We start from the raw sequence: 20,194 nt of genomic DNA, 5'->3' as shown, positions 1-20,194 counted from the left end.
TTGTGGAGGGTTTTCAGATTCCCACCATACGTCTGGCGGACCCTTCAGCAGTTTCCTCTGTGGATGGAAAGCTTCTCCCTGAAACCATCTGGTTGGTCACTGAGACGGTAACTCTTCAGGTGGGAATGCTGCACTCTGAGATCTCCTTTTACGTCCAGTCCGATCTCTCTCATCCCATCTTGCTTGGCCTGCCTTGGTTACAGAGAAATGAGCCTGTCCTGAATTGGAGCTCGGGAGAGGCGCTCCGTTGGGGTCAGGAATGCCATAAGACCTGACTGGTTCCAGTTCGTCCTGCTCGACCCCCATCTAACCTACCTGGCCGGCCAGCACCCTACTGGTCCTATGTGGACGTTTTTGATAATAAGGAGGCAGAGACACTACCACCTCATAGGCCGTATGATTGCCCCATCGACCTAATACCTGGTGCTTGACCTCCTCGCGGGCGAATCTACCCCTTGTCGCTGGCCGAGAGCTGTGCCATGTCTGAATATATTGAAGAAAATCTTGCTAGGGGATTTATCCAGAAATCCACCTCTCCGGCTGGAGCAGGATTCTTCTTCGTCAAGAAGGATGGCTCTCTTCGTCCTTGTATCGACTATAGGGGGGTCTAAACCTGATTACCATCAAGAATAAAGTACCCCCTGCCTCTCATCTCGGAGCTGTTTGACCGCTTAAAGGGTGCAAAGGGGTCTTCACCAAGCTCGACCTGCGTGGGGCGCACAATCTGGTCCGGATCTGCCAGGGAGACGAGTGGAAGACTGCATTCAACACCCGGGATGGTCACTACAAGTACCGCGTGATGCCCTTCGGATTCTATAATGCTCCAACCGTCTTCCAGAAGATCTCCTGTATTCTTTCGAGATCTCCTGTTTTCCTGCGTGGTGGTGTACCTGGACGATATCTTGGTGTTCTCCCCTGATCTGCCTTCTCACCGGAGTACAGGTACAGAGTACCTGTTATCACAATATTATGGTTCAAATCAAAAGTATGAAAACTACACTGGCCAGAAGTCTGTCATTTGCGACAGTTATAATACTCCAGTATTTCCTGTTAGATGACAGTATAAAGCACATTCTACTGTAACTTCCTGGGATGACGCTGGTTAATTCTGTTGGATTAAATCTGAGGAGCTACAAAATGGTCTCCCTTGACATTCGTGAAGATCGGGTGTGGTGACAACATAAAAAAAATATTCTTTTGGTCATAAAATTACTCAAGTTGGCTGGTATCCCCTCATCTTTGAGATTGGTTTATAAACCCTATTGTGTGCTGCATGAGGAATATTAAAATTTCCTTATCTGAAGTTTTGTTTTCCTGAAGTCAAAAGGCACCACAATATCCTTTCTAATAAATTATACTGCTGCATACGACGCATCTGGTTATTGTGCTAGGCTGGGTCTGTCTTTTTGGAGAGTGATGCATTAATTTAGTTAATTACTGCTAATTAATCAGTTGTCTACCATCATTAGGATGGTAGCAGGATTTAACCTATTGTATGCTGCCTTTCGACCACAGGAAAACAAAATTTCAGGTAACCGTTTTTTTTATTTTATCGTTTGACTGTTTTATTGCAAAGAGCTGAAAGTTTGTAGACTTTACTAAAAATCCTAATTTGCAATGGGTGTTGAATAATTTAGATAGTAACTTTACATGTTTAAAAAATCCCACTAACATTATTTCAATATCTTTTAAATAAAAATTTACTTGAGAAATGTTATAAAATTATAGATTAAAACTATAATATCAAAGTTAACCACATGGCATAAAACTTGCCTTACATCAAAACTCAGTTACTTTAAAAGAAATACAGTCATGGCCAAAAGTTGAGACTCATAAATTTTGCTAATCACAAACTTTCCTGCTTCAGTATTATTAAATCTTTTAGTCACATGTTTCTATGGTTACTGAATTCTAATAAGTGTTAACAATTATGAAATGGTTATTGACAAATGCATCAAGTTTCTACAATACTGAATATTTACAGTGTTGTCCCTTATTTTATAAGACTTCTGCAATTCACTCTGACATGTTGGTCATTAGCTTCTGGGCCAAATCCAGACTGATGACAGCCTACTGTTGTGTAATCAGCGATTGGAGCTTATCACAATTTCTGTGTTTTTGTTTGTCCACAGGTTCTCAATACAATTGAGATCTGAAGGTTTCTTGGCATTGCAACCAAAATTCCAATGATTTGTTCACTGAGCCACTTGGCTAATCACTTTTGCCTCATGACAACATACTCCATCATGCTGGAAAAAGCATTGTTCATCCCCAAATTGCTCCTGGATCGTTGCGACAAGTCACTCTTCTAGGATATTTAGATCCCATTCTTTATTCATGGTATGTTTTAAAGGCAAAATTATGAGTGAGCCGACTCTCTTGACTAAAAAGCCCCCCACACATTAATGGTCTGAGTATGCCCTACTGTTGGCATGACACAGGACTCATGATAGCAAAAGCATTTGGAGATGTCAAGCATGGAGAGCAAAAAGAGCCACTAGTCTCCAAAGAAAAAAGCATTAAGAGCAGACTGGCATTCTGCAGGAAATACAGGGTCTCAACTGCTGAGGGCTGGTATAGAGTTATTTTCTTTTCTTAAGTTCCCTTCAGACTATTTGGGATATCTAGAAAAATGATTGTCCAGAGAAGAACAACATGTGAGGCATGAATCCTGTGTCATGCCAATTCATGTGTGGGGTTGCTTTTCATCCAAGGGGTGGGCTCACACACATTTTTTCCTAAGGACACTTGTGAATACAGTATGGTATATAAAGAGCCAATGATTTGAAGCAATTTGGTGATGAACAATGTTTTCTCCTTCATGATGGGGCATTTTGTCACAAGTAAAAAATAATAACCAAGTGGCTCGGCAAACCAAACATTGATATTTTGGTCCATGGCTAGGAAACTCCATTCACTGGGAACCTGTGGTCAATCCTCAAAAAGCGAATGGATAAATAAAACCACAGAAATTGTGATAAACTCCAAGCACTGATTAGACAAGAATGGGTTGTTATAAGTCAGGATGTGGCCCAGAAGCAAATATCTAGCTGCCAGGGCAAAATGCAGAAAAAAAAGGGTGTAAAATATTATAAAAGGCTTAAAAATTTACTTCATTAACCATTGAAACATCTGATTAAAAGATTGAAAAATACTGAAGCAGCAAATGTTGTGATAAGCAAAACTTGTGTCAATCTCAAAACTTTTAACCACAACTGTACGTTTAAAAAAAATATATAACCTGAAACATACAACCTTAATTCCAAAAAAGTTGGAACGTTTTGCAAAATGTGAAGCAAACAACCATGCAATGATTCAGAAATCTCTTACTGACATTTTATTCACAATAGAACATAGAACACTGATCAGGTGGGTAATTTTTTTGTAACTGAAATGGAAAAATGTCTAATTCAGAAATTGATGGCAGCAACACATCCAGAAAAGTTGTGGACAGGGCCATGTCTACCATAGTATAAAATCCCTTTTTATTTTTACCACAGTCTGTAAACGTCTGGGAAGTGAGGAGACAAGTGCTGGAGTTTTGGGAGAGGAATCTTGTTTGATGTGGGATTATAGCTGCTCCACAGTCTTGGGTCATTTTTGACGGATGTTTTTGTTTCATAATGCGCCAAATTTTTCTATATTGGTGAAAGGTCTGGACTGCAGGCGGTTCATCCATCACACAAACTCTTCTTCTGTGAAGCCAAACCGTTTTAATGAATGCACCTTGAGTTTAGCATTGTCTTGCTGAAATATGCAAGGCATTTCCTGAAATATATGCTGTCTGGACAGGCGAATACACTGGTAAAGAAAGTTTGTGAGCCCCTCAGAATTTTCCATGTTTCTGCATAAAGTTGACCAAAAGCGACATCAGGTTTTCACACAAGTCGTAAAAGCTGATAAAAACGAAATCAAACAAATTAGTAAAAAATATTGGACTTTATTTTTTTTATTGAGAATGATCAAGATCACGTCTGAGGCAAAAGTACAGTGCCTACAAGTAGTATTCAACCCCCTGCAGATTTAGCTGGTTGACACATGCGGAATTAACTTGGCATTGTGACATTTGTACTGTAGATCAGCCTGGAAGTGGGAAATGCACTGCAGCAAGTATTGTTTTTTTTTTAAAAATGTTAAAAGTTAATTCAGAGTGTCATTTATTATTCAACCCCTCAAACCACAAGAATTCTGTTTGGTCCCCCTAAAGTATTAAGAAGTAGTTCAGGCACCAAGAATAATGAGCTTCACATGTGTGGATTAAAGATCTCTTTTGCCAGCCTTTTCTGACTATTTAAGACCCTCCCCAAACTTGTGAACAGCACTCAGACATGGTCAACATGGGAAAGACAAAGGAGCATTCCAAGGCCATCAGAGACAAGATCGTGGAGGGTCACAAGGCTGGCAAGGGGTACAAAACCCTTTCCAAGGAGTTGGGCCTACCTGTCTCCACTGTTGGGAGCATCATCCGTAAGTGGAAGGCTTATGGAACTACTGTTAGCCTTCCACGGCCAGGACAGCCTTTGAAAGTGTCCTCCCGTGCCGAGGCCAGGCTTGTCCGAAGAGTCAAGGCTAACCCAAGGACAACAAGGAAGGAGCTCCGGGAAGATCTCATGGCAGTGGGGACATTGGTTTCAGTCAATACCATAAGTAACGTACTCCACCGCAATGGTCTCCGTTCCAGACGAGCCTGTAAGGTACCTTTACTTTCAAAGAGTCATGTCAAGGCTCGTCTACAGTTTGCTCATGATCACTTGGAGGACTCTGAGACAGACTGGTTCAAGGTTCTATGGTCTGATGAGACCAAGATAGAGATCTTTGGTGCCAACCACACACGTGACGTTTGGAGACTGGATGGCACTGCATACGACCCCAAGAATACCATCCCTACAGTCAAGCATGGTGGTGGCAGCATCATGCTGTGGGGCTGTTTCTCTGCCAAGGGGCCTGGCCATCTGGTCCGCATCCATGGGAAGATGGATAGCACGGCCTACCTGGAGATTTTGGCCAAGAACCTCCGCTCCTCCATCAAGGATCTTAAGATGGGTCGTAATTTCATCTTCCAACAAGACAACGACCCAAAGCACACAGCCAAGAAAACCAAGGCCTGGTTCAAGAGGGAAAAAGTCAAGGTGTTGGAGTGGCCTAGTCAGTCTCCTGACCTTAACCCAATTGAAAACTTGTGGAAGGAGCTCAAGAATAAAGTCCACATGAGACACCCAAAGAACCTAGATAACTTGGAGAAGATCTGCATGGAGGAGTGGGCCAAGATAACTCCACAGACCTGTGCCGGCCTGATCAGGTCTTATAAAAGACGATTATTAGCTGTAATTGCAAACAAGGGTTATTCCACAAAATATTAAACATAGGGGTTGTATAATAATTGACCCACACTTTTATGTTTAAAATTTAATAAAATTCAACTGAGCAACATAACTTTTTGGTTTGTAAGATTTATGCTTCTGTTCATAAAACCTACTCTCGTTTGCAGTTTGAAGGCTCTAACTTATTTGCATCTTAACAAACCAGCTAAATCTGCAGGGGGTTGAATACTACTTGTAGGCACTGTAAGTGAACCTTTGCTTTCTGTATCCAGGGTGAACCCCAGTGTGCAACAATAATTCCAATTAAACGTTTAGTTGTCCAATCCACACAAGTTATGTACAAACTCTACTTTTCCAGCCTTGAGCATCAGCAACTCTTCTGAAGTCCACAAAAATATCCTTCCTTTGTTCTATGATACACTTTCTCAAACATAAGTTGTGACAATCAGAATTTGATAGATACCAGTCTATGTTAAATAAAAGCAGGTCACACACACCAAACCAGATTGTCATCAAATTAATTGGAAACACTAGAATTAATTTCACCTTTAAAATTACCTGCCAATCTAAAAGCTTCACATACTTTTGCGACTCAGATGGGATGTTGGATAATTTCCTCATAAAAAAAAAAAAAAAAAAGTCTATTTTGTTTGGTTACTTTGATTTTATCTACTTTTAGGACTTGTGTGAAAATCTGATGCGGGGTCAAATTTATGCAAACATATGGGAAATTCTGAAGGGTTCACACATTTTCAAATACCACTGTACATTGCTCTAAAACAATGTCCGCACTGATAGTGCCTTCAGGGATGTGTAAACTGCCCAAGCTATAGGCACACAAGTAACCCCATACCATCAGAGATGCAGGCTTTTGAATTAGGCACCGATAAGCTGGATGGTCCCACTCCTCGAGTCCGCAGTTTTCATAAAGAATTTCACATTTTGTTTCATCTGACCACCCAACAGTTTACAATTTTGTCTTAATACATAATAAATGAGCTTTGGCTCAGAGAAGACTGTGGCGTTTCTGGATTGGGGTGATTTATGGCTTCTTTGCACGATAGAGCTTTAACTTGCATTTGTGGATTGTATGACAAACAAATCACAATGATTTGTAGAAGTATTCCTGAGCCCTTGCAATAATTTGCATGACCAAATAATGCCGGTTTTTAAGGCAACACCGCCTGAGGATCGTAGATCAAGAGCATCCGATATTGACCGTTGATCTTAAGCCTTATATACATGGATTTCTTCAGAATCACTGAATCTTATGTATTCTGTAATATTATGTACTTAGAAAAAAGACTGGACTATGGCAGAAATATTATGTCAATACAGTATATGGGAGATTAATGTCAATCACACGTTAATTAAACTGACATATACCTGCCCAGACTATGAATGGCTGACTATTCGGAAGTTTACACAATACCTACAAGAAAGAAGAACCGAACTGAAAGGTCATATAGAGACAGGACTAAATGTGTTTAAATAAAAAACCTTTATTTAATACAACCTTGGTTATGGAATGGCTCAGCAAAAAGGAGTGCACACACACAATTACCGTATATAAATTACTAAAACCCAGACCTAGGCCATAGCAAATAAAAAACCCAATGACTAAAGTAAATCAAGTGTAGTATGGAATCATATGTAGGGGATAAATCTACATAACAATGCAAAAAACGCTGTATGTGAATGTATCATAATATATAGTGACCATCATTCCCAAATGCTCAAAATATTATTGATACTGCCCCACCGACACAATAAATAAATAAAATATAGCGGCAGAAAGATTTAATCGATGATGCAAGATCAATTATGCCCTATATCAGGTAAGAGGGTTAAGTAATATAAATATTTAAAAGGGGCTTAAGAGCACATAACAAATAATTATGGCCAAGTATCACACTTGCCACAAAAAGAGCATGCTGGATTCACAACACATCTGTGTATAGGCAGGATTCAAACTAGTGGTATCCACCCAGGAAACACCAGATTCACAATGTATCAATAGCTATGTACAGAAAAAATGGATTACCTGGCCCACCGGAAACCTATGTGCGGCACGCAAGAACCCCCTGAAGAAGGAGCAACATCCGAAACGCGCGTCTGGGTTTTTGTCGTGCCGCACACAGGTTTCCGGTGGGCCAGGTAATCCATTTTTTCTGTATATAGCCATTGATATATTGTGAATCTGGTGTTTTCTGAGTGGATACTACAAGTGTGAATCCTGCCTATACACAGATGTGCTGTGAATCCAGCATGCTCTTTTTGTGGTAAGTGTGATACAGGCTTCCTACATACTTGGCCATAATTATTTGATTATGTGCTCTTAAGCCCCTTTTACATATTTATATTACTTAACCCCCTTACCTCTTACCTGATCTAGGGTATAATCGATCTTGCATCATCGATTAAATCTTTCTGGTGGTATATTTATATTTCTTTATTTATTGTGTCGGTGGGGCAGTATCAATAATATTTTGAGCATTTGGGAATGATGGTCACTATATATTATGATACATTCACATACAGCGTTTTTTGCATTGTTATGTAGATTTATCCCCTACATATGATTCCATACTACACTTGATTTACTTTAGTCATTGGGTTTTTTATTTGCTATGGCCTAGGTCCGGGTTTTAGTAATTTATATACGGTAATTGTGTGTGTGCACTCCTTTTTGCAGAGCCATTCCATAACCAAGGTTGTATTAAATAAAGGTTTTTTATTTAAACACATTTAGTCCTGTCTCTATATGACCTTTCAGTTTGGCTCTTCTTTCTTGTAGGTATTGCGTTAATATGATGTACTGTAGATGGTCAGATACTCAAAAGTCTTTGTAATTTTACTTGCACTTGTTACGCACAGTCACGTGACAATGAAAAACAAATGGAGAAACAATTTTTAACTATTGCAACTTTTCCAGCTGTTAACCCTGTCCCAACCTTTGTAAGATGTGTTGCTGCCATCAATTAGTTAATTTTTTTTTTTCAAATCAAATCGAAAAATGTCAAACTTTCACCTTCTGATCTGTGCTTTATTGTGAATAAAATATGGCTAGAAGAGATTTCCAAATCATCATGTTCTTCTTTTCTTTACATTTCACACAGCGTCCCAACATTTATGGAATTGAGGCTGTATGTGCATTTCAACTTTTTTTGCCACATAAAACAAAAATAAAAAAATTATATTTATTTATGCCAAATAATCTGTTTTCAGAAAATGACAAGTTAATGGTGGGATACCTAATGAAGCTGTGATGTAGGGCAAGCGGAGTGAGTCAATGGGGATGCAGACATGGAACCATACGCAGTAAGGCAAGATGGAGAAGTGGACATAGGGCCATGGTCAGAAGAACTGGAAGAGGTAGGAATATTTGAAGAGGATAATGAGGAGTTGTGGGAGAGACTAGAGGGAAAAGCAACCTGACATCTGGGTTCCCGATGGGAATGGAAGGCATAGCTGGGTTGTGAGTTCGAGTCCTGGGTATAACTTGTGGAAGGATGTGAATGGTATGAAGAGAGTCGAGGGAAAGAATGTGAAGTAGATGGAGGGGACTGAGAGTATAAATTGGAAGTGGCCTGAGAGGAAATTGAGACGCAATATTGGGGCTGAGTTGGTGATTGATAGGCAGCCAATGGGGACATGAACTCTATTTCCGTAGGTGGAGCTGTGTTCAGAGGACAGGCCAGCTTTACTTGGTCTAATAAACTAAGGACCTTCTCAGGATCATTTGGAGGAATGCAAGCCTCTATCAGGGTCTGAATGCTGGAACGCAGCCAAAGCCTCCATCGCTCTGGGACTTTTCGGATATAACTTCCCAAACTGCGGACAAATGCGTCCTCTGAATCTTCTTCAATATTTCTTTGCAAGTAGGCCAGAACCTGGCTATCAATTGTGTCTGCACTAGCTGAGCTAAAGCTGGTCTTTCCTCCTTTCCTCTCCTTGTATTGAAGTGGTAAAACTCGGGAAACTAATGTCCCATTGCCTGTGATGAATGGTTCTTCACAGCACAAAGATCTGCCTCCATCACTAGGATCTGATACTCCTGCTAGTGTTGTTGTTGGCAATTCCGGCTCAGATTCTCCCAGCTGATTCAGTTCCTGAGCCACTTGGACATCTACTTCTGCTCCATTAAGATTTGCTCTGTATAGTGAAAAACAAAATTTCTAAGCTTTAACCACCATAGAAACAAGAAGAAAAAGTGTGTAACCACAATAAGACTTACGGCCGAATATCTAAGACAGGCACCAGAAACATTAGTTCTTCCAGATGGATGTAGGGTTTCTTGATGGGGGGAGCTAAACCATTTTGACACTGCACGATCTCCCTGCGAAACTGGTCGCGAGCACTACGCCACCTCTTCCGGACATCATTATCTATGAATCATAAGAACACACAGCAAGGAATAACAAAACAAAAAAAAAAAGCCAGACCAACATATTTAATGAAACAATTACTTCCTCCTCGAGCAAAAAATATACAGCGCATTGTGAAAGTATTTGCCCCCCTTGAACTTTTCTACCTTTTGCCACATTTCTGGCTTCAAACAAAGATATAAAATTCACATTTTTTTGGGAAGAATCAACAAGTGGGACACAATCGCGAAGTTGAACGAAATTTTTGGATAATTTAAACTTTTTTAACAAATTAAAAACTGAAAAGTGGGGCGTGCAATATTATTCGGCCCCTTTACTTTCAGTGCAGAAGTTCAGTGCGGATCTCTGAATGATCCAGTGTTGTCCTAAATGACTGGTAATGATGAATAGAATCCACCTGTGTGTGATCAAGTCTCCGTATAAATGCACCTGCTCTGTGATCGTCTCAGGGTTCTGTTCAAGTGCAGAGAGCATCATGAAGACCAAGGAACACACCAGGCAGGTCCGAGATACTGTTGTGGCGAAGTTTAAAGCCGGATTTGGATACAAAAAGATTTCCCAAGTTTTAAACATCTCAAGGAGCACTGTGCAAGCGATCATATTGAAATGGAAGGAGTATGAGACCACTGCAAATCTACCAAGACCCGGCCGTCCCTCTAAACTTGCATCTCGAACAAGGAGAAGACTGATCAGAGATGCAGCCAAAAGGCCCATGATCACTCTGGATGAACTGCAGAGATCTACAGCTGAGGTGGGAGAGTCTGTCCATAGGACAACAATCAGTCGTACACTGCACAAATCTGGCCTTTATGGAAGAGTGGTAAGAAGAAAGCCATTTCTCAAAGATATCCAGAAAAAGTCTCGTTTGAAGTTTGCCACAAGCCACCTGGGAGACACAACAAACATGTGGAATAAGGTGCTCTAGTCAGATTAAACCAAAATCGAACTTTTTGGCCACAAGGAAAAACGATATGTTTGGGGTAAAAGCAACACAGCTCAACACCCTCAAAACACCATCCCCACTGTCAAACATGGTGGTGGCAGCATCATGGTTTGGGCCTGCTTTTCTTCAGAAGGACAGGGAAGATGGTTAAAATTGATGGGAAGATGGACGGAGCCGAATACAGGACGATTCTGGAAGAAAACCTGTTGTAGTCTGCAAAAGACCCGAGACTGGGACGGAGATTTATCTTCCAACAAACATAAAGCAAAATCTACAATGGAATGGTTCAAAAATAAACGTATCCAGGTGTTAGAAAGGTCAAGTCAAAGTCCAGACCTGAATCCAATCGAGAATCTGTGGAAAGAGCTGAAAACTGCTGTTCACAAACACCTTCCATCAAACCTCAATGAGCTCGAGCTGTTTTGCAAGGAAGAATGGGCAAGAATTTCAGCCTCTCGATGTGCAAAACTGATAGAGACATACCCCAAGTGACATGCAGCTGTAATCGCAGCAAAAGGTGGCGCTACAAAGTATTAACTTAAGGGGGGGGGGGGGGCGAATAATATTGCACGCCCCACTTTTCAGTTATTAATTTGTTAAAAAAAGTTTAAAATATCCAATAAATTTCGTTCCATTTCACGATTGTGTCCCACTTGTTGTTGATTCTTCCCTAAAAAAATAGAATTTTAAATCTTCTTGTTTGAAGCCAGAAATGTGGCAAAAGGTAGAAAAGTTAAAGGGAGGCAAATACTTTCACAATGCACTGTATAAATAAATAAATAAGAAAATGAAAGTATTCAAACACTCAGGTTTATGGCTATTAATAGATATTTAAAAGTGCATACTATAGAATTGCATGGATACAAGAGTGACCGTTACTAACAATAACTGTGACTAACTATTAGTAACACTAACTGTAGCTCCTCCGTTTTGTCCGCCCGGTATCTTTCACAAGTAATTAAAAGGTGTATAAATTTGGAGTCAGTTTATTCTGATCGCGGTCTATGCGTGCAGCTTCTTTAAGTGAAGCTTGTTAAGTGCACAACAGAAATATACCAGAAGTGAACAGAAGGTAAGAGCGACTACACATTACTAACATCTCACTTTTTTATTATTCTTCCACAATTACTTTCGCCATATGCTTCCTTATGCCCTTACAGTTACTGCTCCCCTAGTCCTTACTCTCCTTTGCTATCCCCAAACCTCAACACCCTCCGAAGAATTATTTATCTGACCAGATCCTAAACCTCAGATCACCACTTTTAAAAACAAAAAACTAGCTGTGCACTCTCCTTCTCCCACTCTCTGCTGGTAATGTATCTCCTAATCCTTATCCTCCGCAACTAATACCTACTAATATTTCTCCTTCCTACTACTCTCCAGTTACTAGAAATTCCCGCAACCTCTCTAACCAAAAGCTCATTCAACCGACCCGACGCTGCTCCATCCCCCCCCCCTCTCTCTGGAGAACAATGGAATGCCCACTCCATCTGTAATAAGCTCCATGTTGTCATTTACAACCTCTTTACTTCTTGTAATATATCCCTCCTAGGCTTCACAGAAACATGAAGACACCCTCTGACACAGCCGGCCCTGCTGAGCTCTGTTAGCGTGGGATTCGCTTCACCCACAATCCTCACCATAGCAATAAACATGATGGAGGAGTTCGCGTTCTCCTGTCTAACCACTGTAACTTCCAACTCTATCCTCCTATCTTTTGAAGTTCACTCTGCCCATATCCAATCTCCCTACAGCCTCCAAGTGGTTGTCACATACCGACCCTGGCTCCTGTCACATACCGACCCTGGCTCCTGTCACATACCGACCCTGGCTCCTGTCACATACCGACCCTGGCTCCTGTCACATACCGACCCTGGCTCCTGTCACATACCGACCCTGGCTCCTGTCACATACCGACCCTGGCTCCTGTCACATACCGACCCTGGCTCCTGTCACATACCGACCCTGGCTCCTGTCACATACCGACCCTGGCTCCTGCCACATACCGACCCTGGCTCCTGCCACATACCGACCCTGGCTCCTGTCACATACCGACCCTGGCTCCTGTCACATACCGACCCTGGCTCCTGTCACATACCGACCCTGGCTCCTGTCACATACCGACCCTGGCTCCTGCCACATACCGACCCTGGCTCCTGCCACATACCGACCCTGGCTCCTGCCACATACCGACCCTAGCTCCTGTCACATACTGACCCTAGCTCCTGTCACATACTGACCCTGGCTCCTGTCACTCCCTTTATCGATTCCTTCACCACACGGCTTCTACACTTTCTCTCTGCTCACATTTCCACTTTCCCATTGACACTCACCAGTCAGAAGCCTCTAAACTCTTGTCGCTCGCTTCATCATTTGGTCTCACACAATGGTCCTCCACATCCACCTATACAGATGGACATATACTAGACCTCATCTCCATCTGTTCTTGATCTAACCTCACAACCTCATCTCTCCCCTATTTAGCCACCAACTACTTACATTCTCATCCCTGACCTATTCATCTGCCCCCATCCAAAGGAACAGCAGTTAGCCCACCCCTGCAGAAAACGCTCATACCTAGACATTCACAAACTCAATCTCTTCTATTACGGTCCACAACATCTTCACTACATGACACAGACACCATTTTCTACAATGCCACACTCGCATCAGCTACTGACTCGGCTGCCCCTATTATGCAATGCAAAAGGTGATAAATCAATAGACAACCCTGGCACACCAGCATCACAAAAAAGCAGCACCAAGCCCCCAGGTTTATAGAGCAGCGCAGTAAAAAAATTCACTCACAAGCAGATTGTATTATATTCAAGTCAGACCTCACATCTGCTAAACAGGATTACTTTACAACTCTCATATATTCTCTATCCAATAACTCCAGTTGTTCAACACTTAATTCCCTTTTCTGTCCACTGTTGCCCCTTCAAACTTCCTCATTTCTGCAGAAGATTTTACCACACAAATCAAAAATAAGATCAAATAATACAAATAGTTAATGTTTAACGACCAAAGCCCCTTCATATAACAGAACCTTCCCCATAACCTTCCTTTCAACAATCACTGAAGAAAAGTTCTCTCCAAATCACAACTCACCAACTGTGTGCTTGATCCTTTCCCATCCCACATCCTCCCAAACCTCACTACTCTGCTCATCTGAGCAATAACTCATCGCTTTAACTTATTATCCTCTGGTGGTACACCTTCCACTTTCAAATATGCAACAAGCATACCCATCCTGAAGGAGCCATCCATTGACCAAAACTCTGCATCCACCTATCGTCTCCCTTTTGTTTCAAAACTCCTGAATAGCAGATCCACGGTGAACTTTCCTCCCACACTCTTCAACAACCTACAATCCTGCTTCCATCCTCACCACTCTAATGAAACTGGCCTAACCAAAGTTTTTAATGACCTACTAACTGCAAAAGATAACAGCCAATATTCTCTTCTCCTCCTACTAGACCTATCCTCAGCCTTTGATACAGTTGACCACTTCCTTACTCTATGTTCCCACATGTTGTGTTTTTTTCAGTCAGAAATCTGCAGCAAAACTTCTCTGGCAGGAAATCAGCTGTGTCAAAAACACAGATTTTTCCTGTCATTTTGTCTCTATTCATGCATGTATATAAAGTTCTGTGAAAAAAAATATTCTGGTTTTGGCATAGTGGGGGAGGTGAATTGCTCAAGAATAGTTTAGACACTGGCAATGTATTGAGTTTGTATGAGTTATACGTTTGCACAGGCACTGTTCAATTTCACACCTCACTGGGCCACAGGTATTGTTCAATCTCACACATAGGTCAGCTAATGTTTACACTACAACACATCAATTAATTTAAACTCTCCCAACATAAATAACACATTTTCCCATGAAAAATGCTGAAAAAAAATTTAGCTGCGTTTTTTCAGCCTTTTTTTTTCCCCACCACCCATTACTTCCAATGGGTGAAAAAATGGTATGTAAGCTGGTAGACTTGCTAGTTTGCAGTACATAAGACGCAGCTGAAAATTTGCATAAAAATCTGCTTCAAAATATGCAACAAAACACAACGTGGGTGAACATAGCCTTATACTACAGATCTGCTCTTCTCTTGGCCCCACAGATCTTGTCCTCTCCTGGATCTCATCATACCTCACATCTAGCGTCTCCCATTCCCATACTACCTCCTCATCCCGCCCTCTGTTAGTGTCCCTCAGGGCTCTGTGCTAGGACCCCTACTCTTCTCCATTAATACTTTGGTCTTGGAAAACTCAAAGTCCCATGGCTTCCAATACCACCTATATGCTGATAACACTAAAATGTACCTCTCTGCTGTCCTTAATGTCAGAATATCCATCAGCCATATCCCCCTTCTTCTCATCACAAATCCCAAAATGCAAAGGAGGACAAAACAAAACAAAACTCATCGTCTTTCTTCCACCTCACTCAACCGCCCCTACCTGATCTATCACAGTAAATATCACACTTTCCCCTGTCTCAATGTAACCCTTAACTCAGTCCTTAAACCAAATATCCAAGCTCTTAACACCTCCTGCCGCCTTCACCTCAAAAATATTTCCAGAATTCTTCCATTCCTCAACCCTGAATCTCCTATAATTCTAGCACATAATCTCATCAGCTTCCACCTTGACTGCTGCAATATTCTTCTCCATGGCCTCCCAACCAGGGCTGTGGAGTCGGAGCCCATTTTTAGTGGAGTTGGTATAAAATGGACCAACTCCGACTCATAAAATATATAATAAATTGGGTACAGTAGATCAATGCAGTTTGTGGGGAATATTTTTTCATAAGAATATGGGAAAGTTATGAAATGTCCTATAAATGTCTGTCCTATTCCTGATCTAAGGGCCTAGACCAGTGTTTTCCAAACTCCAGTCCTCACAGCCCCCACAGGTCATGTTTTCAGGATTTCCTTAGTGTTGCACAGGTGATGGAATTATCAAGGCATCAGGAATTCTCTCACCTGTGCAACACTATGGAAATCTTGACCTGTGGGGGCGGTGAGGACTGGAGTTTGGGAAACACTGGTCTAGACTTTTATCTGAGATTAATCTGTTCTGTAGTAAATGTATCACTTAAACATGAGCCATATATGAGGGAGTTGGAGTCGTAGTCTGTGCCATGGAAATTGAGGATTCGGAGGTCTGGCTTACTGACTCCACAGCCCTGCTCCCAATACTCACTTCTGTCTATCTTTAGCTCCACTGCCCAACTAATCTACCTCTCACCTTGCTACTCTTTTGCCAATCCCTTCACAGGCTTCCATATCCCCAACGAAACCAGTTAAACTAATACAGGTGCATCTCACTAAATTAGAATATCATCAAAACGTTAATTTATTTCAGTTATTCAATACAAAAAGTGAAACATATTATATAGAGTCATTACAGACAGAGTGATCTATTTCAAGTGTTTACTTCTGTTAACGTTGATGATTATGGCTTACAGCCAATGAAAACACAAAAGTCATTATCTCAGTAAATTAGAATACTTTATAACAACAGCTTGAAAATGATTTTAAAATATGAAATGTCCTACTGAAATGTCTGTTCAGTAAATGCACTCAATACTTGGTCGGGGATCCTTTTGCATCAATTACTGCAGCAATGTGGCGTGGCATGGAGGTGATCAGCCTGTGGCACTGCTGAGGTGTTATGGAAGCCCAGGTTGCAGCTTTCAGCTCATTTGCATTGTTGGGTCTGGTGTCTCTCACCTGCCTCTTGACAATACCACCAATACCACAATAAGGTCAGGCGAGTTTGCTGGCCAATCAAGCACAGTGATACTGGTATTTTTGAACTAGGTATTGGTACTTTTGGCAGTGTGGACAGGTGCCAAGTCCTGCTGGAGAATGAAATTTCCATCTCCAAAAAGCTTGTCGGCAGAGGGAAGCATGAAGTGCTCTAAAATTTCCTGGTAGACGGCTGTGCTGACTATGGTCTTGATAAAACACAGTGGACCTACACCAGAAGATGACATGGCTCCCCAAACCATCACGGATTGTGGAAACTTCACACTATACCTCAAGCAGCTTGGATTGTGGCCTCTCCACTCTTCCTCCAAACTCTGGGGCCTTGATCTCCAAATGAAAATTGGAACTCGGGGACCTTGTGGAGTGTGCCTTCTGGACATCTCTCAAGTCAGCAGTCTTCCCCATGATTGTGGAGCCTACTGAAACAGACTAAGGGGCCTTTTTAAACGCTTAGGAAGACTTTGTAGGTATTTTTTGTTAATTACTTTAATTTACTGAGATAATGACTTTTGTGTTTTCATTGGCTGTAAGCCATAATCAACATTAACAGAAATAAACACTTGAAATAGATCACTCTGTTTGTAAATGACTATATAATCTAAGTTTCACTTTTCGTATTGAAGAACTGAAATAAATTAACTTTTTGATGATATTCTAATTTAGTGACATGCACCTGTAGCGGTCTCCTCCGTATATTTACAAACTAATCTACAGAGACCTTCCCACATTTAATCTCTGGTCCTCACATGATCTACTTCTCTCCTCCGCTCTACTATGTTCCTAGCCCAACCACCTTCAAGATTTTTCTGTAGCATCCCCCATCTTTTTGATCATCTTAGTGCCTCAGCATGTCAGATTATCCCCTACATTTGGAAACTTCAGATGCAACCTGTAAACCCATCTCTTCAGGAAAGCCTGCAATGATTCATGCTGCCAACTCACCACTACCGGAGCTGCTTCATGGCAGACCTATTGTCTCCTCCCATTAACCAGTAGACTGTAAACCTGTGAGGGCAAGGTCCTGACCCTTTCTGTACCAGTTACTCACAGTTTGTTCATTGTAATTTATATATGTATGTAATATGTATGAAACCCTTTTCACATGTACAGCACCAAGGAATCAAATCGTGCTTTAATAAGTATAATAATATGGTTGGTTACTTTTATTTTTCAATAAAATGGCACATTATTGTATTTACCAAGAATCCCTTTGTCTCTGTTATCAAGGCTTTCCCAGTCTGGGTACAAACGGCAGCACACAGATGACCATGCATCTGTTTTCTTCTGCCGGTCACTGTACCCACGGTCAGAAGGGTCCCAAAGCTCAGGATGACTTCGGACGGCAGAAATTAACTCCTTGACTTTCAGCTGCAGCTTCCTGAAGCGTGGAATCTTTGCTGTCTGACGCTCCATGAAACGAATAGAACGGCTGGGGGCCTTTTTCCTGTTCCTGTGAGGCCGCCTAGCCACTATGGAATATAAGATATTGATCGAATTAAGAAGATGCACATGCTTTCAGGTTCCACTGACATCTAGCTGCTAAATGTGGCAATGTGATACATTGACCAACTCTGATTCGGCATTTCCGGACAACCAAATACAACACTAAGGTCTCACTCCCACTTGCGCATAAATCAGAAGAGTGCAATGTGAGAGAAAAATAAATAAAATAATGTATGTATATATATTTATTAACATCAACCATAATAATTTTATTATTCAATGAATCAGTGCTGATATACAAGTTTTTCCCTCAACTGTAATCGGGCTGAGGAGAAAAAAAAAAAAATCAAAAATCGCAGCATACTGCGAGTGGCCGTGTATATTGGACGCGAGAAAAAAAACGGACGACACAGACCATGCGTACGCCATCTGGTTTTTACGCACACATCTTAAAAAAGAACCATGAAATTGCATCAGCAAAGCACAGGAAATTCACAGCGAGAAAGAACAAGGACCGAGCGAACGACCGAGTGAAGAAACAAACAAGGACCAAGAGAACTAACAAACGAGGACCGAGCGAACTAACAAACAAGGACCGAGCGAACTAACAAACAAGGACCGAGCGAGCTAACAAACAAGGACCGAGCGAGCTAACAAACAAGGACCGAGCGAGCTAACAAACAAGGACCGAGCGAACTAACAAACAAGGACCGAGCGAACTAACAAACAAGGACCGAGCGAACTAACAAACAAAGACCGAGCGAACTAACAAACAAAGACCGAGCGAACTAACAAACAAAGACCGAGCGAACTAACAAACAAAGACCGAGCGAACTAACAAACAAGGACCGAGCGAACTAACAAACAAAGACCGAGCGAACTAACAAACAAAGACCGAGCGAACTAACAAACAAGGACCGAGCGAACTAACAAACAAGGACCGAGCGAACTAACAAACAAGGACTAATAGAACTCCTGAGATATATATTTTCACAAGCCCCCTAGATATTATAAACTTACATCCTTTAGCTCCTTTCATGTGGATTTTATTGTGGAGTTTTTTATGCTTGTTTAACCCACTAAATAAATTAAAAAAAAATGATGTTGTCTCCTCTATTTTTTTTAAACCAGCAAAGATAAAGGAGACAGATGTGGGCTGATATCAGGATTGGAAGGTCCATGCTTATTGGGCCCTTTCCAACCTAAAAATACCAGCCCACAGCCGCCTCAGAAGTGGCGCATCACACTAGATGCACCAATACTGGTGCTTTGCCTTCGCTCTTCCCGACTGCCCTGGTGTGTTGGCAATAGGGGTAATGGGGCATGGGGTTAATGTCAACTGTGAATTATCCTAAAACACAGCTGACATCAAGCCCTGGTGTTAGTAATGGACAGGCGTCTATCAGATACCCCCATTACTAACCCAGTATTAAAAAAAATTGTTTTCTTTTATTATATACACACTATATATATATATACACATACTTTATTATACTTGAAACTTTCCCTGGTTCATCAATTTAAAAAATAAACCCATGGGAATTTCATAAATTGAAACCTGAATTGTTTAATTTTTTTTTTTTATATAAAAAGTCCCACATAGGTCCATCGTAGTCCAGTGCTTCTCACGACCTTCCTGATTCCGTTAATAAAAGACTATGGAGACTCATACTGAGTCTCCATAGGCTTTAGCAGCATCCACTCCCAAATCACGCTGCGCTCGAGACCCAACGGCTCTGAAGAGCGGCAATGTCAGTAATGAGCACGCTCAATTGAGTCGCCGTGTCACGCTGCCCTCTGTGAAACCCGGTGACTCTTATGAGTGTTATTGTTACTGATGTCACATTAATTTTATTTATTTTTTTTAATAATAATACATTGGTGAACGAGGGATAGTGTCTTGGTTTTATTTCTGGTTTTTTTAGGTTACCGTTTGTGGACTGTCGGATTCCCTGGACTACGGCGGACATCAACCCCAAGTCCCATTACCCTGATTGCCAATGCACAAGGCTAATCGGGAAGAGCGAAAGCAAAGAACCAGAATTGTGACATCTAATTTGATGCGCCACTTTGGGTTGATATTGTAAGGCTGGGAAAAGCCCAATGACCAGGGACCTTCTCAGCCTGATAATATCAGCTCACAGCTGTCTGCTTTACCTTTGCTGGTTTCATAAAATTGGGTGGATCCCACATCATGTTTTTTTGCCATTAGGTTAAACAAGCCTAAAAAGCTAAACAAGAAATGCCACATGAAAGGCACTAAAGGGTGCAAGTTTATAACATGTAGAGGGCTTGTGAAATTGATATATCTACAGGATATCTATCTTT

General features: G+C 41.4%; 1 protein-coding gene across 4 annotated transcripts in view; it reads right to left on the bottom strand.

Annotated features, from left to right (window-relative positions):
• Positions 1 to 8,507: 8,507 nt before the first annotated feature.
• LOC141271380 (uncharacterized) overlaps positions 8,508 to 20,194 on the bottom strand; it is a 65,021-nt gene continuing 53,334 nt past the window's right edge. For all 4 annotated transcript variants that reach the window (XM_073681477.1, XM_073681475.1, XM_073681476.1 and 1 more), the window contains exons 6-8: positions 17,623 to 17,892; positions 9,559 to 9,709; positions 8,508 to 9,476 (exon numbers count right to left, since the gene is read on the bottom strand). In XM_073681477.1, coding sequence (XP_073537578.1) covers positions 8,576 to 9,476; positions 9,559 to 9,709; positions 17,623 to 17,892 — 1,322 coding nt within the window. In that variant the 3' untranslated portion in view covers positions 8,508 to 8,575. The remainder of the gene's footprint in view (positions 9,477 to 9,558; positions 9,710 to 17,622; positions 17,893 to 20,194) is intronic.

This window comes from Phyllobates terribilis, unplaced genomic scaffold, assembly GCF_046119375.1.
Source record: "Phyllobates terribilis strain yellow unplaced genomic scaffold, ASM4611937v1 Scaffold_5__5_contigs__length_657084704, whole genome shotgun sequence".
Lineage (NCBI taxonomy): Eukaryota > Metazoa > Chordata > Amphibia > Anura > Dendrobatidae > Phyllobates > Phyllobates terribilis.
Note: the sequence above shows the minus strand (reverse complement) of the source record. Positions and strands in the feature narration are given on the sequence as shown.